Below are 21,164 nucleotides of genomic sequence, written 5' to 3'. Positions count from 1 at the left end.
CAGTGTGACCGAAGGGAACAGGGCTTGAGCTTAGTCCTGACTGTCTCATTGTTGGAGGAGTGATATTGAACCAACTGTGTCATTTCACTGACCTTCTGCTTCCCTATGAATGAAATGTAGTTACAAGTGACTCCTCAGTAGCGTCATTCATATGCCCCATGCTAGTTGCCCAACCTGGTACCCAGCATCCAGTCCTCCAGTGATTGGTAATTGCTGTTGTTAGGGTGGTGGCTCTCATCTCTTGAGATACATTTTGTAAGTAAATAAAAAAAAATATCCAGGCATGTTGGTGAAATGGTGAATATAGGAAACTTGGAATCCCCCAGAAAGTCTCATAACGACCCTTGTCAGCTATTAGTTCTATAAACATTATTATCTGTTTTTTCATCAGAAAGTCAGTGGGTTTTGACAACAGCTTATATCTGGGAAGTGGCAAAGTCACAGAACAAATAATCCACATTCATTTGCCTCAATTCAAACAAGCTCGGAGGCTTGTTTATATAGCAGATTTCTTTGGAAATAAAGAGAGAACACATCTAGTCATTAGCATGGAGGGTAATCACCCAGCTGTCATTGTCATGTCTAATTAAGGTAAAGAAAGCAGCATGGGGCCAAACACTTTCCTTTGATGCTGGCTTCCCAATCAAGTTCTTCTGTGGATGAGTTATTTACCCCTGGTTAGATCCACAAACATCAGGTTATTTTTCCCTTCCCACCAATGTAATGTCTGTGTTCTTATCAGACAAGGGCCAGGCCAACCACTCCATTATTGTATAAATCTGATAAAAAGAAATGAAGTCAGCTTGTGAGGCTTCTGGGACCCAGAATATGTTACAGATCTAGAAGGAGCAAGGACCTGGCTTCTGATGTCTTCACTTGGAAGATGAATGATGCACTGGTTGGAAGAGCTTGCCCTCTGTTCACCCTTGAATCTGAGTCGAAATCAGTCAATCCCAGGGTATTGTTAAATCTGTAGTTAGAGAAGAAAACAGTGACCAGACAGAATCATAGGCTCCTTTGTATGTCTTAAGACATCTTTTCTGTCTGGTAAATTGATATAAATTATATATCTCTAATCCAAAAATCTGAAATACAAAATGCTACAGAATATAAAGCCCCTTGACCTGTGACCTGATACTACAAGTAAAAAATTCCACACTATGAAACTTTGACCCAAGTCATACAAAATATTATATTAAATTATCAGGCTAAATGTAGAATGAGTATATGAAACATAAATGAATTTCATGTTTGAGCATGAGTCCTATTCCCAAGATATCTCATCATATACATGCAATTAACTCTTAGGTCCAAAAAACTCCCAATTCTAAACTCTTCTAGTCCTTAGCACTTGTGACAAGTGATGATCAGCCTGAAAGGCATGGAGTAGCCTAATCTCTCACATTCTACATATTGTGGTCCTCCCATGTGGGTGGCCATGACTGTTTCCCAATGTTCCCAATCTAGAGCAAATACAAGATTAAGACTATAAACTCTACCAAGTAGAATTTTTCTACAGATTGTTGCCCATCTGGAGAAGAATATAAAACAGTACCTCCCCCTGTTGAGGAGGCACTGTGCTATAGGCATTTAAATGATTTTGTGGAATTCCTCTGAAGGAGACCGAGTGGCCTTTCTGTAAGAATAACAGCATGAGTAGTTATTGAGTGGTTACTTGATGCCAGGGCATGTGCTTTCCATGTCTTATCCAACTTGACCTTCACAAATGCCCTGTGACATGTGATTATGACCTCCAATTCAGATGAACAAACTGACACTATAGGAATTAGTGATGATTCCCAGATGGCATATACAACAGGGTGACAAGGCTGGGACCGATGTGCAGTGGCCTGATCCTAGAGCTTCCTTTATGAGGCCTAGATGCTGGCTAGACCTCTCACCCTTAGCACCCAGAGAACTGGAGGTGCTTGAAATAGAAGTAAATCAGAAGTAGGCTGGAGTGAGGGAAGTACTTGGAAGGGTGAGTATTGGAAAATGTTGGAAATGGTTGATCATAGGAGTTGATTATCATTTTCTTTTTGAGAGTTAAAGCACCGGTCTCTCATTCCCAAGTGAATTTAAATTCCATCTTAAAGGGGAGCTTATATTTCTTAGAAGCATGATTCTCAGGCTTAAAATCTACAATGTATTTTTCCTCTTCACCTAGCTCCTCTAACAGCTCGCTGCACAGTCAGGCAGGCTCTGATTAGTTCAACAACCCCAACCGTAAAGATTCCAGAGTTCTTGATTGAAACCAATGAAGTCTAAATTGCGTATTATTTGGCCTCCGAATTGCATCAAAGGGATAAGCGTTTGAATCCAAGCTGTAGTGCTAACCCCAGCCCTATTAAAGGGAGTCTAGGCGGGGCTTTGGGGTCTCCAACCTTGACTGCAATTCGAAGTCACAATTTAACTGGAAGTGAAACCTCTATTCCAGCCCAAGCAGCTGTTCTGGAATGGAGACTGCACAAGGCGCTGCCGCTGCTTTAGGCGCAACCTGATCCAGTGCGACCCACGCCAGTGCAAGTCAGATGAGGAGTGTGCCCTGCGCAGTGGGGTGCGTGGCTGCTTCAGCACCAAGACCTCCTACTGCTTGGCCGCAGGGGGTGGGGTCTTCCGCACCTTCGACGGTGCCTTCCTGCGCTTCCCAGCCAACTGTGCCTTCGTGCTCTCCACCATCTGCCAGAAACTGCCGGACATCTCCTTCCAGCTCATCATCAACTTTGACAAGTGGTCCTCGCCCAACCTCACCATCATCTCACCTGTCTATTTCTACATTAACGAAGAGCAGATTCTCATCAATGACCGGAACACTGTTAAGGTTTGATTCTTAAAAACTAGGGGTTTGATAGTGGGCTCTTCGTTGTAGTTTATCCCAAATAACTGAGTTGAAGGATAACAAGAGATTGTTCCAAGTATCCTAGACACATGGCCAAATTTTAGAGAACTGAAACAAGAGACTCCTGTGGGTGTAAGAATGGGCCACAAATGCCTTGCAGGAAACTTAGCTTCTCAGGCTATAATTACAGCAGACCAGCAATGGAGCTCAGGTAGCCAAACAGTAGATAAGCCACTTTTGCTCTGGATTCATTTCTAAAAGGCATCTCATTAGTGGTTAAGAGTCTTTGCAATTATTCTTGGTGTTGCCCACTCATACTAAAACCAATCCTCATCTCTGCCACACTTTCTCAAAAGAGAAGGCAAGCACTTGCCTGTAAAAACAAAGATGGAAATGAAGCCCAATAGAGCATGCCCCTCTACCAGAGGCTGCCTGATGGCATTCCAACTGAAAGAAATGTCGAATTTATCTTAGATTGATTCTTGGTTGTTTTTGCTTGTAAATCTAAGACCAGTATGTAAATACATGTGAAGGGCACACTCACCTCCATAACTACTATTTGGTTTGAATACCCTACTCATTCCACTTAGGAAAATGAGCTGCCCTATGTACTATTGAGCCACAGTCTGCAGCTATACCAGACTGGCCACACCAGGTTGACCCAAAAGATGGAGCCAGGCTCCATTACAGGGAACTCAGGTAAGAGGTGGGGATTGGAGAAGGAAAGCCATATCAATATATTCTGGGATATTGTTCATTCCATTGCCAGCTCAGCTAACCCTAGCACTGAATGACCCTTTATTTTAAAGAGTCATCAAATAGCTTAGTGCACAGTGTCAGGCAACAGGCCGGCTTTCTGCAAGCTTAAAAAGAAGAATCTGGATTTTACTGCTGGCATTTAACTTCCAGGAAAGCTGCAACTGTTTTTGACACTCCAATTCCTTTTGCAAATTGGCCTGCATGGACACAGCCACACTGGGGAGAACACAGGAAGAGGTGATAGTGACCCTCAGGAGATATCACTGCCGCATAATACCCCAAGCTAGCCAAAAGGAAAGGCAGAATTATTTTTAAAAGTCATTTTTAAATGGAACAGCATTATTAATAATCATGGTGGGGGAGATCCAATTATTTTGTAAGTACAGGAAAAACATGTTATATCCAATCCCAAGGGCTAAGAAATTTTATAAAGCAGGAAAATAACAAACGTAGAAAATACTTTGTTTATAAGACACTTGGGAAGGCCTCAGGTTTGCACATTATAAATAAGAAAACAATAAACATGGCAGCAATCCCCAGGTCCATTGTAACCATGTTGGACTCCCCTTAGAACAAGATTATGATGTCATTCTCAGTAACTGGTAGATGCTGGGGAAAGTTTAATACAAAAATCTATTCATTCACAGAGGGAAATACTATTCTGATGTTGTCTTCCCTCTTAACTTTTCTGTCCCTAAATGGCAGGATAAGTGTATGTGTCCCTAAACTCTAGGGTAGGGGTGGTCACCCTATGGCCTGTGGCCAAATCCACTTGCTGTGTCTGTGTGTTAATGTGTATGTATACACAAGTGTGCTCTGGTATTTGTGGAGGTCAGAGGATAGCCACCAGTATCATTCCTCAGGAGCTGTCCACCTTTATGTATTTATTTTATTTTGGAGATGAAGTCTTTCACATGCCTGGAACTTGAGGAGTGGGCTAGACTGGCTGCCCTACAAACTCTAGAGATTCTCCTGTTTCTCCTCCCCCACTTTGGAATTACAAGCATGAGCTACCATGCCTAACCTTTTCGATGTGGGTTCCTCATGCTTTTGAGGGCAGCACTGTGCTGACTGAGCTGCCTCCCCACCTGTCTGTCTTTGTAAATAAAGCTTTATTGGAAGGGAGCCACTCACTTTGTTACACATGATGATTCATGGCTCAGCGCAAAAGCAGCATTGAATAATTGTGGTAGAGAAGACAGGGCCTGTAACATCTGGCCTTTGCTGAAGAGATGGGCCAATCCCAGCCCTCAGGTAAGAATTTCCTATCTTTCTGCATCTACTAGGTAAACGGCACACAAGTAAATGTTCCATTTATAACTGGTTTGGCAACCAAAATCTACAGCAGCGAGGGGTTTCTGGTGATTGACACCAGCCCCGACATCCAGATATACTACAATGGCTTCAACATCATCAAAATCAGCATCAGTGAGAGGCTGCAGAACAAAGTATGTGGCCTCTGTGGCAACTTCAATGGAGACATGACTGATGATTATGTGACTTTGCGGGGGAAACCAGTGGTGAGCAGTGTGGTACTGGCCCAGAGCTGGAAAACCAATGGCATGCAGAAGAGGTGAGTCTATCCCAGTATCCAAACCATGACCATGCACTCCTTGCTCCAATCTCCCCACATCCATAGGAAGTACAAACAGGGAGTGCACCTTTCTTAGTTACATCTTCCTTCCTGTCATGCAGAACTCTGAGTTTAGCCTTTGGAGTTTAGTGCATTGGAAGCCCCAGGAACTTTTCCAACTGCAGGAGCTGGGTTTAGATGATAGAATTCTAAATTGTCACGTGATTCTGCTCTCAGCCATTCAGAAGAACGTACCTGGCATTAGAACTGAAGCTGTCATCAGCTATCTACCTGAGACCTAGGGTCCTCTGCTGGGAATAGGATGGAGGGTTGGCACAGAAGAAAGGCAGCCCTTTGCTCCCTGGTGTTGGGGCTTCCTGGGTAACCTGGACTCTTCCCAGAAGGGCTTATTGATGCTTGAATCAAGGAAGACTTTTTGAAAACATGGGTTATAGAGGTGATTATCAGCTACTCCCCTCCAGCCAGCTGAGACACAGATAAATAAGTTATTGCAAAGGATCTTGATTTAGGATTTCCCTGGGCTGCAGAATCATGCAGACACCTTCCTGGCTCTGTGAACATGTTTCTCCTTTCTGACATTTCTTTGCCTGATCCAATCATGCCCAACATGTCAGATATTGTCTAAGTGCCCGGCTGTAGGAAGAGTGCTCCAAGCTTCTGGCCTCACCCTAAGCAAACCCTGAATAATACATCATGTTAAGATGATCAAGTAAACCAGTGGACCCAGACCTGGGAAGGACTATAGCATCCAGTTGGGTGTCTCTGTTTACTTGGAGAAACATTCTAAATGGCTTATTTGCACAAGGAGGTCCTAGGAGTGCCAAGCCAGGACTAGACTCCTAATTTGGTGCTGCCTCCCTCTACATCCCACTCAGTGGCTCACAGGTACAACAGCTGCTTTTGGACATTTATGCCATTCTGGGTTTCCCACCAATAAGGTCCTAGTCCCTAGAGAGGCTGTGTTTCTGTTTTCATTTGGTTTTAGTTTCCTCCTGTCTTTCTTTGTTTTTCCTTCTGGGAACTATCTTCAGCTGCACACAGCTCTCTTGCAGAAGTTTTGCTTTTGATCTCTGACAGCTAAATTGGAACCGGCTAGAAGCTCCTGAATTTCCTCATGGGTCTTTCATTCTGCTGGCATCATTACTGTTGTTATTGTTATTCTACCGATACGCTGTTCCTAGTTATTTATGTCAATGATATCAGTGAACTGTATCAAAGTGTGAATGGTTGTTATATCAATACCTGTTGTCATGTAGCCCTTTGGCTACTAGTCCATTCTGGTATTTTTGTCTTCACTCTATCCCAGGGATATAAACAACACTTTGTTTCACTTTTTTAAGTGGGTAGAGACCATTGGAGCCTGGCTTTCCTAAGGTCACCTTGCTGGTTAGCATTGATATCTGCATGTTATTTGAACGTCAGGGCTAGCTAGCCCGACAGGTACAGCAGACATGGTCTTACCTTCTGTGGGAAAACTCAGATAGCTGGTTTTGCTTCACTCATTCTGACCAGACCTCTCTCCCCCAGCTGCAACGAGCTTCAGTTCTCACAGTACGCAGCCACTTGTGACAATGCCCATATCCAGACCATGCAGGGTGACGGCTACTGCCTGAAGCTCACCGACATGAAAGGCTTCTTTCAGCCCTGCTATGGGCTCCTTGATCCCCTACCCTTCTACGAGTCCTGCTACCTGGATGGCTGCTACAACCACAAGAAGTTCCAGTTGTGTGGCTCCCTGGCTGCCTACGGGGAGGCCTGCCGCTCCTTCGGCATCCTTAGCACCGAGTGGATTGAGAAGGAGAACTGCTGTAAGAGAATTCTTTTATTTATGTGGGTGCTTTGTGGGTAGCAATGCTTTGCCAGATGTCAGGTCCACCCCATCTTTACTTATCCATGTGCTCCATGGGGTGGAGAGGAGGGTGCTGTGAGCGGCCCCTGGAGTTCAAAGGGAGCATTTCCAGGGGAGCCTAGCTCACCTGTAACGAAAAGGGAGCTGAAGAAGATGGCGAGCTCTGGGTTAGAAAAGCACCAGTTTAGTGACTTGGTAGAAGGATATAGTCTGGGACTCCTGGTTACTCTTAGTTCTCAACTCAGCTCCACCATGACTTCCATATCAGAAAAGGAAAGGCATTGGGATGACTTCAAAGGAAGCTACAGATGGATGTCTGTAGGTTTCATCCATTAAACTAGATGGTGAAATAAAAACTTCTACTTCATGCATTGTTTTCTGCAGTAAGAAACTTCAATGTATGTAGTATTTCCAAGATTCAATGTGTTTACCCTTTTATTGTGTTAATTAAATAAATGAAGTAATTCTTAAAATAGGCATACACATATAAATGGAAAGTAATTATATGCGTAAACGGCCACTATATAATTGGCCATTTCCATCAGAACAGTATTGTGGTGTTACCAAGAGAATATGTTTGTAGCCAGATGCATAATACCAACCCTGAGTGCATCTAAGGGCCAGTATGTATCTAGGACCATTCCCAAACCACACACACATTGTTGCATCTATAGAATAAAAATGATTAAGCGTGGAGGTACACTCAGTTCAGAACCTAAACTATTAAGAACATTACTAGTCTGTTGGAAATCTGTTTGGTAACTAATATTTTACTGTGTTCATAAGTAAAACATTTTAAATAATAAAAAGTTAAGTGTTTGAACTTTGAAATTTGGCTATAACTGTACACACACACACACACACACACAGAGAGAGAGAGAGAGAGAGAGAGAGAGAGAGAGAGAGAGAGAGGCACACACGCTTCTTCCTGTGGGAGGGTGTTAATACTTTGTGTGTCAAGTGGAAAATAGACCTCTATAGTTTGGGAAGAGTTCTTCCTGTGGGCCATAAGCTGTTCATCATTTCTGTTCTCTTTGGGCATTCTTAGTTGCGATTAGCCATTTGCTGACTGCCCACTGTGAGACACATTTGCTGACTGCCCACTGTGTGCTTGTCCCTGTGTCACACATTGAACAAGTGGGGTGAATAGTGAAAGGTCTTAAAAACAGAAAGCCTTTTCGGAATAATATATGTAAGCGGTGTGGATGGTTTTCCTTTACTTGTCTTTCTAGAAATTAAGGCTCAGTGCTGAGCCAACTCTGTATTCTCACCATGTCCAATTAGTTACTCACTTGAAAGGCTTGGCAGCCACACTGAACAAGGTGTGTGTGGTGAAAGCTGTATTAAAAAATTTATTTATTTTTATCGTATGTGTATTTGTCTGCATATATGTATTGCATCATGTGTATGTCTGGTGTATGAAGAGGCCCAAAGAGGAAGCTGAGTCCCCTCAAACTATGGTTACAGATGGTTGTGAGCAATCATATGGGACTGAGAATCAACCCTGGCTCCCCTGAAAGAGCAGCAAGTTCCCTTAACTGCTGAACTATCTTTCTAGCCCCTGGATTTTGTTATTGACCTGATTTTTGTATGTGTCTGTGACGGAATCATTTAAAAATCTACTAGTTTAGTAGTTTTTAAGTACCCAATGTCTTGCTATTAGTTGCTATCACATATACAGTTGATCTCCTGAGCTTGTCTCTTATAACTGACATGTGTGATCTTTATAAGCCCCATAAAAACTCCCCAAACAGTCTTAGCTCCTGATGGGCAAGTGTTTCCTTAGCAAAAAGCGATGGCACGTTGAACAAGGGTTCTTGTCTCTTGACTGGAAGGAAATGCATCATGTAAAAGATCGGTCTCTTAAAGAGAAAGCTCTTGGTTAGTGAATGTCAGACAGAGGTGCAGGGTATCTTTCACGAAGAGTCATCTGTTACAGGAATATTGCTCATAACCACAGGTTATGTTTTACATCTTCTAAGCTTTCACCTTGTTACCTTATTCTTTGTTCCCTTTAGCAAAATGGTACTGTTGGTTGAATTGGAGAATTATGGATAGTTTTTTTATCTTCCTACTTTTATGAGATCAAGTAGATATTTGTGGAGAAGGTGCACCATAAATCAAAGAAGTCCCCAAAGGAGGGGCTTCTCTGGGATCTTAGGAGTCCTAAGGTTTTTATTATTGATAAATATTTGTTGAGCACTGCCTATGAGATGGCTGCATGCTGGAAACAGAAAAACAAATTATTTGGACGAGACTTTTCTATAAATAACGAAAATTTAAGTAATTGTAATATGTACAAAACATATTAGATGTATAGTGTGGTGGGTGTGTTAATTGTGATATGGTATGGTGGGTACAGAAATTATAGAATTACTTGGTAAGTAAGTCTGTATTTTAATTCTACAGCTTGACTTTCCAGGATGACCTTGGGTAAGTTTTAGCAATGAAATTGGTGTTATCATACTCAGCTTCAGGAGCATTTGTGAGAGTCAGTCATGCTAATTCAGTTAAAGCTTGAGGCATGGTGCAGAACCATAGTAAACGTCCAATCACCAGTACTTGCTATTGCATCCTCGAGGTCGTCCTGTCTGTCGACTTGCAGGTACCCACCTGATGTCCCAACTGGACTGTGTCAAATCTACTGCTACTACATGTAGGTGTGAAAATCAAATTGTGTGTTTCTGTGTTTTCCTTTTTAGCAGGAGTGGTTGAAGACCCCTGTGTGGGGGCAGACTGTCCCAACAGGACCTGTGAGCTGGATAATGGAGGAGAATTATGTGGATGCATTGAGCCACCCCCATATGGAAACAGTGAGTGACTAGTACATTTCCACCCAGAAGGTCTAGTGAGGATGCTTGTCAAGGAAAATGTCAGAGAAGGGGCTGTGTGTGCCCCCACACACACTGTGTTAGGAACACAAAAGCAAAGCACTCAAGAGCTAGGAAATAATCTGACAGTTTCCACATAGGTTGGTGATAATTTCCTCAAAGCTACATCATTTTCTTCAGTGGAATCTGATATAAAATGTGTATATGAACAGAATCAGCTATTTCCACATGAGTCCAAGTAATGTCAGAGAGGTCCAAAGTCACTCTTTTAGACCCCCATACAAGTAAATGGTGTGATGCCCAGCAAGAAGGGATTAGGAGAGTGCCAGGTGCCTTGAAACTGACCTCAAGCCAGCTTTATCTGGCCCAAAGGTGTTTGATCCTAAAGACATGGCTGAAGTGTTTGATGTGAACAGCGGATAGCCAGCACTCCTTTTGTTCCTAGCCTCCAGTTCACTGGGTTACAAATGGTGGTGTCCTCAGCAGAGCCCACCTGGATGCCAGCTTAAAGGGCACGTGCTTTGTCTTTTGGCTCCATGACCTTTTCCAAGCCAAATAACCCATAGGCACATGCTAATATTAGCATCATTCAAAGATAAAAGCCCAATTGACTAGAATGTTCCATAGGAGGGGACATGCAAATGTTTTTCTTTGTTTCTATAGTGCTTGTTACTGAGTACTGACACTCATAGAAAAAGTCTACTACTGGAGCTCACCAGGACAAACTGGAGGTTCTTTTGAGCTGGGCTAAGCCAGGGCTGTGAGTGTTGGGGTCAGGCCAGCGCTGCTTTCCTGAGGCATCTGCTCCTCAGCAAGACCACACTGCGACAGATTCTGTGTGTCACTTACAGAAAAGTACCTGCAACCAGCATGTGTGGGAGGAAGGCCTGAGTTTCTACAGAGAAGACAAAAGGCACTTTCTTAGCATTTTTATCTTTTAATAAGCCTCCACCAACGCCCAAGTTATTGCTTCGGATGATTTCATGTACTCATTTGGTGTGATCAAAACGTAATTAGAAAGGCTTGCAGCCTCTGAGTGGATTGTTTCCTGCTTCTAAAGAAACACAGCCATAGGGGCCCCAGCCTACCCCTGAAGCAAGACTTACTCCCACTGACAGGCTTGTCCTCCTGACTGTTCCCACAGATTCCCATGACATCATCGATGCAGAGGTGACCTGCAAGGCCGCCCAGATGGAAGTGTCCATATCTAAGTGCAAGCTCTTCCAACTGGGTTTTGAAAGAGAGGGTGTGAGGATCAATGACAGACAATGCACTGGCATCGAGGGGGAGGATTTTATCTCCTTTCAGATCAACAACACCAAAGGGAACTGTGGAAACATCGTGCAGGTAAGAAAATGGAGCAGGAGAGAACACTTGGCCGAGGTAGTGACATCCCCTGGAGTTTGTACATTGATCACCCTTAAAGTCGGGGGAGTCTGCTTAGAAGCACACTTATTGATGAATAGCAGAGCACACATGCAAAAAATCAAAGACAGAAAGAGCATCATCATTTGGTGCTAAGTGGTTGAGTGAACTGAAAAAAAGCATTCTGAGTGGTACACTTGGTTGGCAGTGCCCAATGCTGTCCTTTGTTCTATAGATCTGCGATATGTGTTACCTTTCATGTGCTTCTATTGTCTTTCTAGGTAAATAGAGCCTGGTCCAGCTATTTTATGTCAAAAGGATGCTGGCTGAAGAAAGGAGTTGGCTGTATAAATACAGAAAGGCCCTGACTTTTAGTGTCAGGGTTTCCAGTATTTGGTTTAATGAAGCATCTTATATCATCTCTTGTTTCTTCCTGTGATGTAGTAAAGATCATACCCCTGTTCATTAGCGCTTTCATCAGAGGGAGAATGGCTTAAAGGAGGTGAAACTTGCTTGTTTAGTTGCTACTTGTAAGTGTACCTGGTAAAATGTTTCTTAGAGAGATTTCAAGTTAAGGACTGAAAAAGAATTTCCGATTCAATATATGTTCACCCGGTATTGTCAGTATCTCATGCTTTGTAGTTGGAATTCAGTGGAACATGGAATCTGCCTTCCATGGGCACACAAGGTTATCAGACTGAAGGGCACTGCTCCTCTCTATGGCAATACTTCTTTCCCCCCAGTTGGTGCTGAGGCTGCTTCCACGCTGATATATTCTAGCCTCTGGGTTTGTTATGGAACGAAGCCATTTCTCTGCAATTCCAGGAGATGGGTTTGAGATGCTAACCGCATACTCCTATATTTTAATGATTTCTGACCTCCCCTTGTTCTGCAGTCCAATGGCACTCATATCATGTATAAAAACACAATCTGGATAGAGAGTGCCAACAACACAGGCAACATCATCACTAGGGACCGCACGATCAATGTGGAATTTTCATGCGCCTATGAGCTGGATATCAAGATCTCCTTGGACTCTGTCGTGAAGCCTATGCTAAGGTAAAGAGTTTCATGGCTGCACTCATGCTTTCTCTCTCCTTGACAGCTAAGGTTAGGAGTATCATAACAGCTAGCATTTGTCTTTGTAGCGCCAGAGAAAACATAATTCACATTTCTGGAAACAAAATGCTCTCAACTAATGGTGGGAATGCTTTGTTTCTGAACTATGTGATACAGTAACTACCTGTGACCAATGAGCATTTGAAATTTGGCTCGGGGGACTGATAAATTGAATTTTTTATTTTATTTAATTTCATTTAAATGTAAATTGCCCCATGTAGGGACTAAATTGTAAAAGGCAGCCTTATGTGCTCTGCCTTCCCTCTATATTTTAGCTTGGAAAATGGCAGGTAATTGAATAAATAACAGGCTTTGTTGTTGTTGTTCCTTGCCTCACATATGAGTCTTTCTTTGTTAGTGTCATCAACCTAACAGTTCCAACTCAGGAGGGCAGTTTCACTACCAAGATGGCACTCTACAAAAATGCCTCCTACAAACACCCTTACCGCCAGGGGGAAGTCGTGTTGACGACTCGAGACGTGCTCTATGTGGGGGTCTTCGTGGTTGGTGCTGACTCTACACACTTGATCCTCACACTCAACAAATGCTATGCCACCCCCTCCCGGGACAGCAATGACAAGCTTCGGTACTTCATCATTGAAGGAGGGTGAGTGGCTGTGGCAGCCTTGTCATCGATAACACACTCAAGGCATTTAGTGTAATATTTTCTGTGTCATCTTTTAAGAGTGGGGATAGGTGCCAGTTTTTTTTGACACCCACAGAACCAGCATTTTGTATCAGAAGATTCGTCTCATTCTCACACCCTGGGAGGTAGACTGTATGAGATCTAGCAACTTGTCTAAAGTCACATTATAATAGTGCATTTGCCATATGATGCTTTAAATAAGGGATTCTGACTTGTCTGACTCAACCTTCAATTTGAGAGGAATCTGGAATTCTGAAAAAGAGTGATACAATGAGAGTAGCTGAAGACCAAGGTCTGTGACAGATATGCCTATAAGAAAGAAGGGACTAGGGATAGAACTCAGTGGCAGAGATCTCTGACAGCATGTGCTAAGGTTCTGGGATCAGCTCCCAGTGCCATCAACCAACAACAACAATAATAATATTGAAAGTAAAAAGAAATTAGAATACCATGGTTCCCCCTTTTCCAAGAGGGGACACATTCCAAGACTCCCAATGACTTCCTGTAGCCATAAATAGTTCTGAACACACTACATTTTCTCTTTATATGCACACCATGCCCATAATAAAGTTTAACTTGTAAATTAGGCACATGAAGAGATTAACAAGAATAGCTAATAATTAAAAGGAGCTGTTGAAATAGTGCAATAGAAGTTATGTAAGCAGGGTCTCTCTCCAAACATCTTACTGTAGTGTACTCACCCTTCATCTCCTTCTGATGATGTGGCAGAAGGAGGGAGGTGAATAATGTGAGCCCTGGGACTCAGCTTCAGGCTATTACATACAGATTACTAGCACACTCACTGAGATTCCACACTAATCAATCTGATATCTGAGACAGCTACTAAATGACTAGTGGGTCAGTAGCATATACAGCATGGACACATGAGACAAAAGAATGATTGACTCCTGGCTGGCTGGAGCAGGGCTTCATGAGATCCCATCATAGTATTCAGAATGGCATTCGATTTCAAACCTAATGAATTATTTCTTAGTTTTCCCATATAATATTGTAATGGGATTGAATGGGAATAACCCAAAACTATAGAAAGTGGAACCGTACATTGGAGGGGGTTTCTTATGCTCACCAAGCTTCTTTACCCTTGATATCATATGCCGCCCCCCTCATATATTTCCTGAAACATGGTTGCACAACAAAATGTATTCAATTAATGAGTGGGAAGACTAGACCAAAGGACAAGAATGAGTAAAAACATTGGTTGTGCTGGGCAATTCACACCTATACTGATAAATTTTCTAAAAATTTATTTTACTATCATGGCACACATAGACAAAGAAATGTGCCTGCTCTAAGTGTAAAATGCAAATGTTTTAGTTTGTCAGCAGAACACAAGCATCCCCATCCTCTGACTTTCCAATTTGCTTCATCACCCCCATACTTGGTTCTTATTTCGAGTGACTACATTAATCAGATTTCTTTCTATCCTAGCTGGTAGAATTCAGTGTGACTTGGCTTATGCAAAAATAAAAAAGGGATCTACTGGTTACAAAGTAAGTCACAGATGTGGGTGAATGTCATGGATGACTGGACTCAAGGAGATGTCAAGGCTCTTCAGTTTTCTCTTGCCTTCATCTGTCTGTCTCTGCCATTGATCTGGTTAGTCTGTTGCTGGCAATCCTGGCCTCACATTCTTGTACTATTGTCATCATTAAGAAGACAGCACATCTGATTCCAGGTCAGACTCCAGGGAGGGTATGTGATTCGCTCATATTGGATCACCCTCATTGGGAGAAGGCGCCATTGAACTTCCTTGGCCTAGATTGTCATCTGCCTCTGTGATGGAGCAGTGCTACTCTAGAAGTTGCCATTACCTTTGTGACTGCAAGAAAAGGAATAGGAGCTCCAAGAGAGGAGGGGGTGGCTCTGGAAAAGTTCTTTTGCTAATAGCACAATCTTGGAGAGGGTAGGCAGAGATCACCCAAGGCCACCAACCAGCAAGAAGCAGAGGAGTCATTTTAGGTTTCAGAACACACAGAGACCTAAATGCCCTGGGTGATACCTAGTGCATTGTCCAGGTGGGTCATGGAATTTCTCAGCAAATACCTCACTAAAGCCTTCATCTTTCTGAATAGATGTTCAACCCTCCAAGAGCAAAGTGGGGGCGGGAGACTTGGAGACTGCTAGGTACCTCCAGTCCTTGAAGATAGCATTAGCGTTGCCATTTTCTCTTTTCCTGTGTCTCTTCCTTCCCCTTACCACATTCCTTTATTGAAGTAAATGAGCTAAGATACGAGCCACTCTATAGCTACAAACCCAAATGACAAAGTTTAGGTCTCCCTTGAAGGACGAGGTGGCATTTAGCATTTTAAAAATAGTATTTAATAGACTTGACCCAGAGAGGGAGAGCAAACCAGCAAGCATGTTCATAAATCTCAGCTTACCCCTGGGTCTGTCTAAATAAAGGCCTTCAAATTAAACCGTTGTTATGTGGGAAATTATCTCATCCTCAGAGAGAACTAGAATTCATCAGTCCATCTAACCTTTCTTAGAGGCATATGCTTATTGTTTTTCCCCACCCCCAATGAACTGATGGAGAAACGAGCTCAGCTTAATGAATGAACAGCAAAATGGACTCCCTCATGCACTAGAAGTTGTTCTGGAAGGCAGAGACAACACCAGCTTCTACCACCAGCCCAGTCATCTGGGAACCCGGGAGACTTCTCCCTTCTGTTCAGGTGCCTAGACAGGCAAAAGGACAAGTGTCAATCAATATACCTGGCTGGCTTACTTGCTCACCACCCCGAAACACAGTATTTTAATTGATTATTTTGGAATTTCATTAGGATTAGAATCCTAATGATGCTCACTTCCGGGTCCTCTTAGGTACATCCCCAACCCTAGTGCCCTCCAGCCCCCAAAAAAAGAAGAAAAAAAAAAGAAAAAATACACCAAGTCCAATTTGTGTTGCCTATATGCTCACTGAAGCATGGTCAAATTCCCAGGGGCCTGCCCCTTAAAGAAAACCGAGTCCTTCCCCACCCACCAGCCAGAAGTCATCAACTGTGAAGAACTACACTTCAACATCCCCAACACAATTTTTAAGCACTCTCTTTTTGATGTCTGTACTGTCACCAGAGACCATGCTGAGTCCATGGTCTATGCTGCTGCCTGAGGCCTTGTAGATGTCAGTGGTTCGTGCTGCTGCCAGAAACCACGTGGAAGTCCCTGATCCATCCTGGTGCTGACTGTTACTGGCAAGGAGGCTACTTATGCACTGGTATTGATGACCGCAGACTCGTAGTTGAGAATTGGAGACACTGAAGGCTTCTGTGATGAGCCCAATCCCCCAAATAAGCAATCCAGCCAGGAAGCCATTGGAAAGAGCTCTTAAAAATTGTTAGCTTGCTCTAAGAGAGTGTCCAGACAGCCATTCCCTCTGCTCTGTTGCATGGTTTTCTGATACCTAAACTTTATGCCATCCACATGGGAGAGAGGAGGGGGCCTGGTTAGAGGGGGAAGGTCCATGTAACGATTAGGAGTCTGAAAATCCTTGAACCGATTTAGATCCTCCAAATGAATAATAATGACAAAGAACACTGTGGCACGCTTAGTTTTCCTTTCAAAGCATTTAAGAGACTATTGCTTTGAAAAGCCAAGTTGCATTTTGTCTAATTACGAAAACTAATAGGTGTGGGAACGCTGAAGGATAACTTCAATTTTTAATTTTCCTTATTGCTTAGCTATTTAATCCTGTGGGCTTGGGGAAAAGAAATGGAAAGAAAAAAGAGGCACCTTTTAAAAATCTTTATCACTTATAACGTCTTTTGGCTCCCATGGGCTCACAGTGGCCATGGCAGGATCCTTCCTTCACTCACTCAGTCACTCACCCACTCACTCACTCATTCATTTCAAATATCTGCCATATGCCGTGTAGTGTGCAGGAGCCACAATGGTGACTATGACTTTATCCCTACACTTGAGGAACTCAACAGGGTCCTGCTGTCAAATCCAGGAAAGGCTACCCATTCCTCCCTGCTTTAGGCATGTGTATAAGAAATACTTATATGGGAGTGGGTGCTGTAAATTGGGGCCCAAGAAGAGCAGAAAGGTCTTCCTGTGGGGAAAGCATTGCATGAAGACACAAGCAAAAGAGACTATAATGCGTTTAGAGAACTTTGAAGTGGTTGGTACGAAAGCAAAATCCCCATGCCTGGGGGATATAATGGCAGTGGGAACTAGGTATTGGAGATACCTCAAGAAGCCAGGGAGGTGGGAAAAAGAGGCAGTCCTCCTCCATCAAAACAATCCCTGGGACTCATCCATCCTGCTCCTCCTTCCCTCCAGCTCCTACCTTCTTTAGCATAGGAAGAGTCCCCAAGGGATTTGAATCAGGGCCCCTGCCAACATCGATAATTAACTGAAGAAAACAGAGGAAGTAGGGCTTGTGTTTGTTAAATTGTCTTCTGTGGAACACAGCCCTGTGAGGGGGCGGACGGAGATCCTGAAGCGTGGGGAAATTGAGAGCAGTCCCCATAGACATTTCACTGGTAGTTTTTGTTAGGATAGCAATTCAAGGTGGCAGCTGATGATGTTTCAAAACAAACAATGAAAACAGGCAGGAGTGATAATAAATGGCACACTGAAGCAATCCAGAAGTCACTTTCAAATGCAAAGTCATTTTTAGCATTTGTGGCCACCATTTTGTATGAAATATGAAAAATTGAAATGAAGATGAGGATTAGCCTCTAAGAGAAACGAATAAAACAAAAAACAAAACAACAACAACAAAGCTGGGAGTCCATGATTTTTTTTTTTCCTGAATAGATGTCAGAACATCAAAGATAACACCATTGGCATCGAGGAGAATGGAGTGTCCCTAACCTGTCGTTTTCATGTCACGGTCTTCAAATTCATCGGAGACTATGATGAAGTTCATCTTCATTGTGCAGTGTCTCTCTGTGACTCAGAAAAATACTCCTGCAAAATTGTAAGTGTAAAAAAAAACGATGTACTCAGCCTTTCTCTGGCTGACCCACAGTGATTGTGGATACCTGATGGCAGCATTGGAGCCAGCAAACACACTCAAGAGTGGGTGGTCGTATCTGGTGAAGAGCGTATAGCGAATGTCCGTGTATGTACTACTCAGTCTCTGAATTACCACAAGGCCATTGGCATCACACTAGGCAAGGGCTCCTGGAGCTGTTGGCATCTTGGATGGCAAAATGCTATGTAGGAGAGCTGAGCTGTGCATTGTAGGATGCTAACAACTTTATGGGCCTCTCGATGTCAGTAGTATTTAATCTCCTGTTTTAACACCTTGAAAATGTCTTCAAGAATGTCTATACCCTGAACAGACAAAATAGGCTTGGGTAAGAACCATCACAGTAGTCTCCAGGAGTGTATTGAGTCTTGCTTCCTGAACTGGATAGCCTATGGGCTGAGCCACATTCCACTGGTACTCAAACTCATAATACAATTGTAGCCAAGCACTCACACCTCATATCTGCACTAGGGTCTAACAGTCTGGGACTGGGTAGGGTTGCGGACAAGCAGCAAATCCATCATCTCCTCTATACCAAACTAACATCCGTACCACAATAGTTATGCCTTCAAGATGGTATTGCTCTAGATGCTTATTCCTAGTCCTTCGCATTCCATCTTTATGCTTCCCTCATGTTTACAGAAGCAAGATGTGAATTATGGTCAGAGCTACTATCAGATGGCACCGCATACATTAGTATCAGACGAGATCCAACAATTTTCATTCCTGAGCAGAGAGCCTCTTTGAATCTCATTCTAATGTGGAGAGTATATTTAATTCTGCTTGACATAAAGCCTAGAGTCCCAGTGGGCTCGATGATCAAGAATGCATTGGTTCTAATTAATCTGAGCAGCAATAGTGCTGGAGGCCGAAGCCTCTGTCTCTCTTGGAGGTGGAAACATGGTGAAGAATAAGTTATCAGCTTAATTGTGTGAAATCTCCCTCTGGTGTTCTGTCTTTTAGAATTGCCCACAAAATTCCAGGATCGCCACAGATTATACAAAAGAGCCCAAAGAACAGATCATTTCAGTGGGACCTATTAGGAGAAAAAGTATGTATGTTCCCTAAAACACACTATAAATTACCAAGACAATGGGAGTTTGGGGCTGCGATGTGCCTCACTTGTGACGTGTGTCTGGCGGATCTAAGGAGGTGGCCCTGGAGACTCTGGTATGAGTGGGCTGCCTGTGTCCTCCAGGAAAAGCTTTTCATTGGCTTTTAACAACTCTTTCTTCTTTCCTCTCTTTAATGCCCCCACCCCTGCCATGATCATGAGTTGCAGAGTTGATGTTTCTATCATTAAGTCTCCCACATGCTCGTTTTCAGGACTGGACTGGTGTGAGGACAATGGGGGATGTGAGCAGATCTGCACCAGCCGGGTAGACGGGCCTCTGTGCAGCTGTGTGACTGGATCCCTGCAGGAGGATGGCAGGAGCTGCAGAGGTGGGCTTCTTCTGGAGGAACGGCCAGCTAAGTGACATAGAAGCTCTGTAGTCACATAGAGAAACTCAGCTGAAGCTCACTTTACATCCTGTCTGTGACAGCCCCAGAGAAAGACAGAGGACACCCAAGGAATTCCAGAACCCCTCCCCCCAAAAGAGCACCTTGGGCCCCTTGTCTTTCATCTAAAAGATGTGGACAGTTAAAACAAAATTGTTTCAGTAATTTCTAGGCTATGTGTTGATCATAAAACTTTAGCCAAGTCCTCTTACACTGAAGTCCCTGTAGTCCTAGTCACTGGGAGGCTGAGGCAGGAGGCTCATGAGTTCCAGGTCATATTGGGTTTTACAGTGAGACCCTGTCTAAAAGAAACAAAACCAAACAGACAGAAAGCCTTTGGCATCTGATTTCCTTGGTCTCCTTCTGAGGCGCACAGGGCTCTCTTAAAGTTTGGATTAACCTGTTTTTTTGTTTGTTTGTTTGTTTCTTAACCAGAGCCTTTTGGATTTTCCCAAGACATTGCTTTTTATTTGAGTGCTACCGGGCAGGTCTGAAGCCTGTTGAACTGACATGCTCTTGCTATGCCCCTTTCTGTCCACAGCCTCCAATTCTTCAGTCGAACTTCAAGTTTGGACACTGCTTCTCATCATGACCCAGATAACACTATGGAATTTTGTCTATAAATCAGGCACAACCTCATAATGAACTCAAGGTGCTTCCTTCAGTCCCTGTAGGTATAAAAAGTATGTGTTCCCAAGTCAAAACCTGTTTGAATGTGTACAGCCTTTCAAACTCATGGTACCTTCCTCCCGCAGTCAGATCTGGAGGACACTGAAGTCCCTGGCTCCTCTTCCACGGTATGCAATGATAGCTTTTCAAAGCCATTGGGGGAAAAATGTATTTACCCTAAATGTCCAAACAGCTGCCACTGAAGACCTTGGTTCAAGCCAAAAGCCAGTCAGGGAAAGCCTGACAGGAGTCTGATGGGAAATCCGGCCAGAAAACTCAGTCTGTCCCCTGCGGTTTCTGGACCCCAGTGGTTAGAGACAGGTCTATCATTGTAACTTTGGATTATAGCTATGACTTCCTCTAAGGAAGTGTGGTCTCTGCTGTGCAAACACTGCCCTCTGTCCATGCTTAGCTCCTTCCCCACCTACTGCGGCCTCCACCTTGCCATGCCAGCTTCAGCTACTGGATATAATGTTTGCAGACCTGGAGAACCTCACCCACCCCATCCCCACACTCAAACTCAGTCCTTCACTTTTTACAAATCAACCAAATACTTTTAATGTGTTTTATCCTTAAATAAACTTTGTGTTCAAGTATTCTCATTATTTGGTGTCTGGACTCACTCCTATTGATGTTAAGTTCTATAGGTAGACTAGTAGCATGCTAGCATTAAGAAAACAGCAGTAGCCACTGGGCTGGGTAGGCATCGTCAGCCAGATCTTTAGTGTGTGGGTGATGTCCTTGTTGGTACATGCTCACAGAGCATCCTCAGAGCACAAATGTATTCTGCCAAAGTGAGGCAGGCAGCATCCTCCTTTGTAGGTGGTACATAAGCATATACTATTATTAACCACAAGATATACGGCCTGCTAAATCTATCTCTGGGGTATCTCCCTTTTGAAGGTTATAAACATAGGAAACCATACTTCAAGTTTGTTTTGAAATTATCTTGGATTCAAATGGGTGGCAATTAAATTTTTTGTTGTTCTTG

General features: G+C 43.3%; 1 protein-coding gene across 2 annotated transcripts in view; it reads left to right on the top strand.

Annotated features, from left to right (window-relative positions):
* LOC100753259 (tubulin-specific chaperone cofactor E-like protein) overlaps window positions 1–20,714 on the top strand; it is a 142,815-nt gene extending 122,101 nt beyond the window's left edge. The window contains exons 13-23 of one of the 2 annotated variants that reach the window (XM_027411878.2): window positions 2,438–2,821; window positions 4,885–5,171; window positions 6,705–7,000; window positions 9,744–9,854; window positions 11,017–11,219; window positions 12,133–12,296; window positions 12,715–12,963; window positions 17,788–17,950; window positions 18,968–19,055; window positions 19,331–19,447; window positions 20,046–20,714. In XM_027411878.2, coding sequence (XP_027267679.1) covers window positions 2,438–2,821; window positions 4,885–5,171; window positions 6,705–7,000; window positions 9,744–9,854; window positions 11,017–11,219; window positions 12,133–12,296; window positions 12,715–12,963; window positions 17,788–17,950; window positions 18,968–19,055; window positions 19,331–19,447; window positions 20,046–20,146 — 2,163 coding nt within the window. In that variant the 3' untranslated portion in view covers window positions 20,147–20,714. The remainder of the gene's footprint in view (window positions 1–2,437; window positions 2,822–4,884; window positions 5,172–6,704; window positions 7,001–9,743; window positions 9,855–11,016; window positions 11,220–12,132; window positions 12,297–12,714; window positions 12,964–17,787; window positions 17,951–18,967; window positions 19,056–19,330; window positions 19,448–20,045) is intronic. The other variant, XM_027411879.2, reaches the window with a different exon arrangement.
* Window positions 20,715–21,164: the final 450 nt, after the last annotated feature.

The sequence above is a fragment of the Cricetulus griseus genome, chromosome 4, assembly GCF_003668045.3.
Source record: "Cricetulus griseus strain 17A/GY chromosome 4, alternate assembly CriGri-PICRH-1.0, whole genome shotgun sequence".
NCBI classification, from domain to species: domain Eukaryota; kingdom Metazoa; phylum Chordata; class Mammalia; order Rodentia; family Cricetidae; genus Cricetulus; species Cricetulus griseus.
The sequence above is the reverse complement of the archived record's forward strand: the minus strand, read 5'-3'. Positions and strand labels throughout refer to the sequence as shown.